The 7,601-nt window shown below is 45.3% G+C and overlaps 1 protein-coding gene across 1 annotated transcript; it reads right to left on the bottom strand.

Annotated features, from left to right (window-relative positions):
- Positions 1 to 1,997: 1,997 nt before the first annotated feature.
- Positions 1,998 to 7,355, bottom strand: Gip (gastric inhibitory polypeptide). The gene is made up of 4 exons (XM_027924591.1): positions 7,270 to 7,355; positions 5,342 to 5,488; positions 4,246 to 4,335; positions 1,998 to 2,103 (listed from the first exon to the last, which is right to left on the bottom strand). The coding sequence occupies exons 1-4, from the start codon at positions 7,353 to 7,355 to the stop codon at positions 1,998 to 2,000; spliced, it is 429 nt and encodes a 142-aa protein (XP_027780392.1).
- Positions 7,356 to 7,601: the final 246 nt, after the last annotated feature.

Here is a 7,601-nt window from a genome sequence, read left to right as displayed (position 1 = left end):
AAATTCTCTCTCTCTCTCTCTCTCTTAAAAAAAAAAAAAAAAGTACTGGGTGCCAGGTACAGTGGCACATACCTGTAATCTTGGTGACTTGGGAAGCTGAAGCAGGAGAATCACAAGTTCAAAGGCAGCCTCAGCCATTTAGCAAGGCCCTAAGAAATTTTAGCAAGACAATAAAAAGTACAGGGGATGTGGCTCAGTGGTAAAGCACCCCTGGTTTATTGAAAACAAACAAAAACAACAACAAAAACACCCAGGCACCATGGCAGAATTCCAAGATCTCAGCAACTAGGGGAGGCTAAGGAAGAAGGATCCCATGTTTAAGACCAGCCTTGGAAATTTAACTAGACTGTCTCAGAATAAAAGGACTGGGGATGTAGTTCAATGGTAGAACACCCCTGGGTTCCATCACCTTATGGGGTGGGTGTGTGGGGGTGGGGATTAAGGCATCTGTCTGTTGCTAGACTTGAAAATCCTCAGGGTCAAGTATTGTGTCTGTTTCCTTCACTGCTGCTTTAACATAGTACTTAGCATAGTCCTCTCCTTGTTTCTAATAAATGTATATAGAATGAATGAATGAATGAACAGATGTGTGTCCCTTTTCATTGGGAAGCATAAGCACACAGATACCCACAAATACAACCTGTTAGTGCTCAGTTGACTTTTTTTTTTCCCCCTTTTTGTGGTGCTGGGGATTGAACCCAGGGCTTTGTGCATTCGAGGCAAGCACTCTACCAACGAGCTATATCCTCAGCCCTCAGTTGACATTTGAATAAATTTTTACAATGCGCACAATGATTTATTTCAGCTTATACTTTATTGGTTTGGTTTCTCTTGGGGACTCTGGAGTAGGGCGGAGGCAAGAGTTGAGTAAGTGAAGGGCAGAGTCCAATCTTGAAACTGGGTTGGTCAGTCACTAAGACCTGGGAAAGTGGAGAAACAAGAGGAGGGGGGTGGGGTGGGGTCCTTATCAACTGGGAGTCAGCTCAGCAAGTTTATTTATCCTATTGCCCAGCAGGAGCCAAACTGCTCCTACCTTCAAATGACCTTTTTAATGATAAATAATCAAAATAATTCACTAAACTACAGAGACAGTTACCCACCTTACTATGGAGATTCTCTCTTATCTCTTTTCTATTAGCTTGGATACATTCCCTTTTCCCTTTTTACTCTCTGGCAGACGCCTTTCCAGATTTGTCCCTTCCATTCCTTCCCAGTTTCCCAGTATTAAAGTCTGGATGTGATTCAGTTTCTGTATCTAGCTTGGTGTCTGCCTATTGGATGGGTGTCCTGTCTCATCCTTAGGTGCCTGAGTCCATAATCTTTAGTCCCTTTCTCTAGGACCCAATACATAGACTGAAAGATTTTCTAGCTGGTAATCACTGAGATCATCAGTGTCTACACAACAGGGCAAACAGCCTCCAACTACAGAAGTTTCCATCACTGAAAGGTGTCATAGCCCCAGGGTCCAGAGGGAAATCTGAGAATAGGGATGGGCAGCTGAGCTAGGTAAGAGAACTGGGAACTGGGACTTGAGGAGGATGAGAGGGAAATCCCAGTAGTAATGACAACTGCTGATACTTCTCAGCTCTTATTCCTCCTCAGGTGTGGCCCTCAGCTCATTACTTGCATTATCTTATATAAACTTCATCACCATGCCATTAAATGATCCTCCCATTCCACCCCCCCAAACCTATGCTGAGAATGGCATGCTAGGCAAAGTGCTCTACCACAGAGGTACACATCAGCCCGCCATGAAATGGTTTAAATAGGTCTCATTTTAATGAAAACACCGAGGTCCAGAAAGGCTAAGTAATTTGCCAGTGTATATTGGGGCAGAGATTTGAATAAGGGCTGGTGTATGGTTCAGCTTGCTTAGCCTGCCCCAGGCCCTGGGTTCCATCCCTAGCACTGTGGGGTGGGGAGATCTGAATTCATGTGTAACCCAGAAGCTCAAGCTTCTAACCTTTGTGCAACATGCCCAAAACCACTGTACTCCCTCACCTGAGTGTGCAGAGCTCTGTCTGGTCCACCATCCAGGCCAGCAGCTTTTGAATCAACAACTCCTTTAGTAGATCTTCATCACCAGGGTTCTTGGGTAGGGAGCTGCAAAGAATACAGCCTATGGGAGCCTGCTTGAGTTTGGGCCTCACCCAGAGAAAGCAAATACAGGACCTAGGACTCAGAAGGAGCCCTTGGAAGTGGGGACAGAGCCAACACAGCTGCCTATTGGTTATCTCTGCTCTCAGATCCTGAGCTTCCTTTTCACTCTTCAGTACAGGCAAGGTCAAATAGGAATCTACTACAAGGCCAGGCATGATGGTGCATGCTTGTAATCCTAGCTACTTGGAAGGCTGAGGCAGGAGAATCGCAAACTCAAGAACAGACTCAATGATGGGACCTCGAGCCGCGGGCAGAGCGGGTGTGTTCCGTTGTCGCGTTTCCACCGCGATTTCCTCTTTTAATCTTCCTTAGTTCCTAAGACTTTCAAGGTATTTGCCACGTTTTTCTTATCATCTGCCCTATCATTTAAAGTTTTTTCTTACTCAAAAAAAAAAAAAAAAAGAACAGCCTCAGCAATTTAGCAAGACCCTGTCTGAAAATAAAATATAAAAAGATGGGATGTAGCTTAGTGGTAAAGCATCCCTGAGGGGCTGGGGATGTGGCTCAAGCGGTAACGCGCTCGCCTGGCATGTGTGCGGCCCGGGTTCAATCCTCAGCACCACATACCAACATCTTTGTTGTGTCCTCCAAAAACTAGAAAATAAATATTAAAAAATTCTCTCTCTCTCTCTCTCTCTCTCTCTCTCTCTCTCTCTCTCTCTTAAAAAAAAAAGAATTTCTAAAAAATAAATAAATAAATTTAATAAATAAAAAATAAAGCATCCCTGAGTTTAATTCCCAGAACCAAGAGAAGAAACTTGCTGGTGCAAACCAGGCATGGTGGTGAACCCCTGTAATCCCAGTGGCTCAGGAGGCTGAGGCAGAGGCTGGATGATTTCAAGTTCAAAGCCAATTTTAGCAATTTAGCAAGATCCTAGGCAACTTAGCAAGACCCTGTCTGGATAAGCATCCCTGGTACTAAAAAAGAAAGAAAGAGGAGCTGGGGTTGTGGCTCAGTGGTAGAGGGCTTGCCTAGCAATGTGTGAGGCACTGGGTTCAATTTTCAGCACTGCATATAAATAAATGAACAAAATAAAGGCCCATCAATGTTTAGAAACTGCCCAGGAGCTGGGAGTGTAGCCCAGTGGTAGAACACTGACCTAGTATGCACAAGACCCTTGATTTGATCTCTAGCACTGCAAAAAAAGAAAAAAAAAAAAAAAAAGAAAAGAAATTCTAGCCCCAAAACTTGCAGAATCTCTCCTCTGTGAGTTTGGTCTGACCCCAGGAGTTTGTTGTTTGTTTGTTTTGTACCAGGGATTAAACACAAGGGTACAACTGAGTCACATCCCTAGTCCTATTTTCTATTTTATTTAGAGACAGGGTCTCACTGAGTTGCTTAGTGCCTCGTTTTTTGCTGAGGCTGGCTTTGAACTCACAATCCTCCTGCCTCAGTCTCCGGAGGCATGCAGTACTGTGCCCTGACCCCAGGAGTTTTTTGTGGTACTGAAGATTGAACCCAGGGGTGCTTTACTGCTGAACTACATCCCTAGCCCTTTAAAAAACTTTTTTTTTTTTAGTTGTTGATGGAGTTTTATATTTTTTATTCATTTAGTTATATGTGATGCTGAGATTAAACCCAGTGCCTCACACATATGAGGCAAGTGCTCTACCACTGAGCCACAACCCCAGCCCTCCTTAGCCCTTTTATTTATTTTTATTTTTGAAGACAATGTCTTTTACTTTAACATTATGCATTTTAAAACTTTTTTTGTAGTTGTGTATGGATAGAATATCTTTATTTTATTAGTTTATTATTATGTAGTGCTAAGGATTGAACCCAGTGCCTCACACATGCTAAGCAAGTACTTTGCCACTAAGCTATAACCTCTGTCTACCCTTTTTATTTTTTATTTTGAGACAGGGTCTCACTTAGTTTCCCAGGGTGGCCTCCAGCTTTCAATCCTCCTGCCTCAGCCTCCTGAATCACTGGAATTACATGTGTGTACCACTGTGCCTGGATGGAGATTCCTCTTTGAACTCTGGGAGGAAGAGAATGCTTATGCTCTGGAGTGTGGGAGAGATAAAAGTGAGGTGGGGTGGCCCAGGAGGTTCTGTTCCCTCCCTTTCCACATGGAGACTCACCTCTGCTGCTCTGGTGCCTCCTTATTCCCTTGAGATTGCCCAGCCAGTTCCAGGGCCTGGGCCTCCCTCTGGGTGATGTTGTGTTTCCAGCTAGTAAGCAGAAGATTAGGGAGTGGGTAGGCTAGGGGAGACTGCAGATGCTCCCGACCTAAGGACACTTGAATCTTTTGGCACCTCAGTCCTGGGAGAAAGGGTACCTTTTTCTCCACTCAGCCTCCCCACCATTCATGTTTAGTTGCTTCCACCAGTGGCACCTCTTCAAAATTTACCAGGCTGACCAAACAGCAAGAGCATGGAAAGAGACTTGTTATAGTAAGAAAGTACAGGGCGGCTTATTTCCAAAGTCTGAAGTGGTCACCACCAGACAGTCATTGGCAGCCTTTCAGCCTCCTGACTGCATTCCTGGCCCCCTGGGGATGCTCTCTGAGCTTCCACATATTTCCCCAGTTCCTCCTCTTGGAAGTAAAGGGTTGGAACTCTGCCTATGGGGTAGCCACCTTGCTATATTAATCAATGCCACAAATTATCCTTCTAACAAAAAGGAAGAAGACGGAGGAGGAGGCAGAGGAGAAAAAAGAAAAAGGAGGAGAAGGAGGAAGAGGTGGAGGGAGAAGGAGGAGAAGAGGAGGAGGAGGAGGAGAAGGAGACAGAAAGAAGGAAAAAGAAGAAAAGGAAGAGGAGGAGGAAGAAGAAAAAGGAGGAGGCAGAGGAAAAGAAGAAGAGGAGGAGAAGGAAGAAGACAAGGATTGGAAAAAGAAGAAAAGAAAGAGAAAGAACAGGAAGTAGTAATAGTAAAGGGTTGGAAGAAGAAAAAAAAAGAGGAGGAGAGGAGGAGGAGGAGGAGGAGGAGGAGGAGGAGGAGGAAGGGGAAAAAGGAGTAGTAGTAAAGGATTGGTGACCGGCCCTGGCTCTTATCAGCCCCTAGACTGGACTTCTGCCAGAGTCGGGATCTCCATTTCCAACTCCCCACCCTTATCTAGTGAAAGGTGCCACTGGATTTGTGACCTCCTGTCTATGTGACTACATATGGTGACCTGATCTGAACACAGAAGGGCCCGGGCAGGCAGAAGAGGAGTGGGTGTACAAAATGACTCACTTGTTCTTCTTCCCCTTCTGGGCCAGCAGCCAGTTCACAAAGTCTTGCTGGTGGATCTTGTCCATGGCAATGCTGTAGTCACTGATGAAAGTTCCCTCTGCATACCTTGGTCCTAGAGGTCGGGAGCCAGGAACCTTTGCATGGGATCTGAGGGAGGAGAGATGGAAGCCAGGATGCCAGGGAAGGGGCAGGGACCAGAGGTCATAATTTAGAGGTAAAGGATTGGATTGCTACTAACAGAAGGCAGACATGAAAACAAGCCCGCCCCATTTCTTGGGAGCCAGTTTTTAATGGAGACACCCTGTTGTCAATTCATTCATTGACAACTGAAGATAAAGTCCTCGGCTCCCTGGGGCTTTTTGCCCAGTTCAAGGACCTTCTTCCTACATTGTGTGTGTGTGTGTGTGTGTGTGTGTGTGTGTGTTGTGTTTAGATTCTGGGCAAAGGACTGAATCACAGGTTTTCTTTCTTTCTTTTTTTTGGTACTGGTGATTGAACCAAAGAGTTCACTCTACCATTGAGCTACATATCTGACTCTTTTTCTTTTCCTTTGAAAACAGCATCTTGCTAAATTGCTGAGGCTGGCCTCAAACTTGCATCCTCCCACCTCAGCCTCCAGAGTTGTTGGTATTACAGGCATGCACTACCCACCCAGCTCAGTTCCCTGATTTCTTTCTCTTGCCCTGACCCTGTCTGATTCAGGTCTTTTGCTCACATTTTATAATAATAATAATAATAATAATAATAACAACAATAACAACAACAACAACTCACAGAAGATCACTTACTATGACTCAGGTTCTCTATAAACACTTTAGCACATAAAATCATCTAACCCTTACAACATTTCTAGGAAATATCCCCCCCTTCCTGCCCCCCTTTTTTTTATTCACTCAGTATTGGGAATGGAACCCAGGGTCTTGCACATGGTAGGCAAGTGCTCTACTACTGGGCTACACCCCCACCCCTACCCGCATTGTGTGAGTGAAGAAACCAAGGTGCGAGATCCAGGACTCACCACAGGCAACCTGAGCCCTGGTCTATTGTCTTAACATCTACATGATGCCATTCTCCTTATATGTGTTTTTGACAGCTTCCCTCACATTGACAACTTTACATTTGCCAAATTGACAGGGACTCATGGTGTGTCCTTGCATCTGAGAAGATCCAACTCTACTTAGAATAATCTCTCTTAGTCCTTGAAAGCACCACCAGAGCCTCCTGCTATATTCACCATATTGTTGGCTCTTCATCCCAGTTCTTAGGACAATCTGCAATAGACCTAAGAGCTTCTTTTCTGTCTCCTGGAAGACAGGAGGCAGTGGTAGGTCCCTGTTCACATATCCCCTGTGCCTGAGCACTGGAGGCTCTCTGTAAGAGCTGAGTGAAGGCATGCATCAATGAGTGGCTGAAGCTTTTATCAGAAAGGAAGAAGATGGCTGGGTGAGGTGGTACATGCCTGCCATTCCAGCAACTCTGGAGGCTGAGGCAGGAGGATTGCAAGTTCAAGGTAAGCTTCAGCAACTTAGTGAGGTCCTAAGCAACTCAGTGAGACCTGTCTCAAAATAAAGATAAAAATAAAAAGGACTGGGGATATGGCTCAGTAGTCAATCTACCATTGCTCTTCTGCACCCCAGGGTTTAATCCCTGATAACAACAACAACAAAAAAAAAAAAAACCAGGAGATGATGCCATCTTCTTGAGAACTCAGACATTGAGAAATCCTTCCAGAAATCTAACCATCTAACTGGGCTTTCCCACTGCAGCTGTAACTCATTAATCTCTGGTTCCATTCTCATTCTACACCCAGGTCTCTGGCAGACTTTTCTCCTAACTTCTTTCCTCTTAGTTTGGGGTTCCTCCCTTTCTCACCTTCCCCTTGAACTGAGTCCTGAACGTGGTTATCCCTCAGGCTTCTGCCTTCCTACCTGGAGAAAGACTCTTCCTTCTCTCCCAGCCCCACTGCCAGAAACAAGAGCACCAACAGCAGAGAGCAGGTCTTCATGGCCATCATCTTCCAAGGGTTTTTCCACTCTGAGAAAGAAAAGGGCCAGGACAAGAGAATGAGGGTACAGCCAGGAGGCCATGCAATGCCAGGGCCTGGGCAGGTGCTGGGAGTTGCTGGGGATTAGAGGTAGTGACAAGAAGGGTCCTTGGGGCCTGACCAAGAGATGAATATGCTCAGTCTTAAGTGGACTCTGAAAGGGGTGGAGAAGAACAATGGTAGAGAGACCTTGGCAGAGTAAAGCAGTGAAGGCCT

Source organism: Marmota flaviventris, chromosome 17, assembly GCF_047511675.1.
Source record: "Marmota flaviventris isolate mMarFla1 chromosome 17, mMarFla1.hap1, whole genome shotgun sequence".
NCBI lineage: Eukaryota > Metazoa > Chordata > Mammalia > Rodentia > Sciuridae > Marmota > Marmota flaviventris.
This window is presented reverse-complemented; position numbering and strand designations above follow the sequence as displayed.

Bases quoted from the DNA above. Each gene is read 5' to 3' on its own strand.
- Gip (XM_027924591.1), bottom strand. From the start codon at position 7,355: ATGATGGCCATGAAGACCTGCTCTCTGCTGTTGGTGCTCTTGTTTCTG. The intron at 4,336-5,341 runs GTGAGTCATTTT...TCTGCTTACTAG, and splicing joins CAGAAGGGGAAGAAGAACAA to CTGGAAACACAACATCACCC. The intron at 2,104-4,245 runs GTGAGTCTCCAT...TATTCTTTGCAG, and splicing joins GAGGCACCAGAGCAGCAGAG to CTCCCTACCCAAGAACCCTG.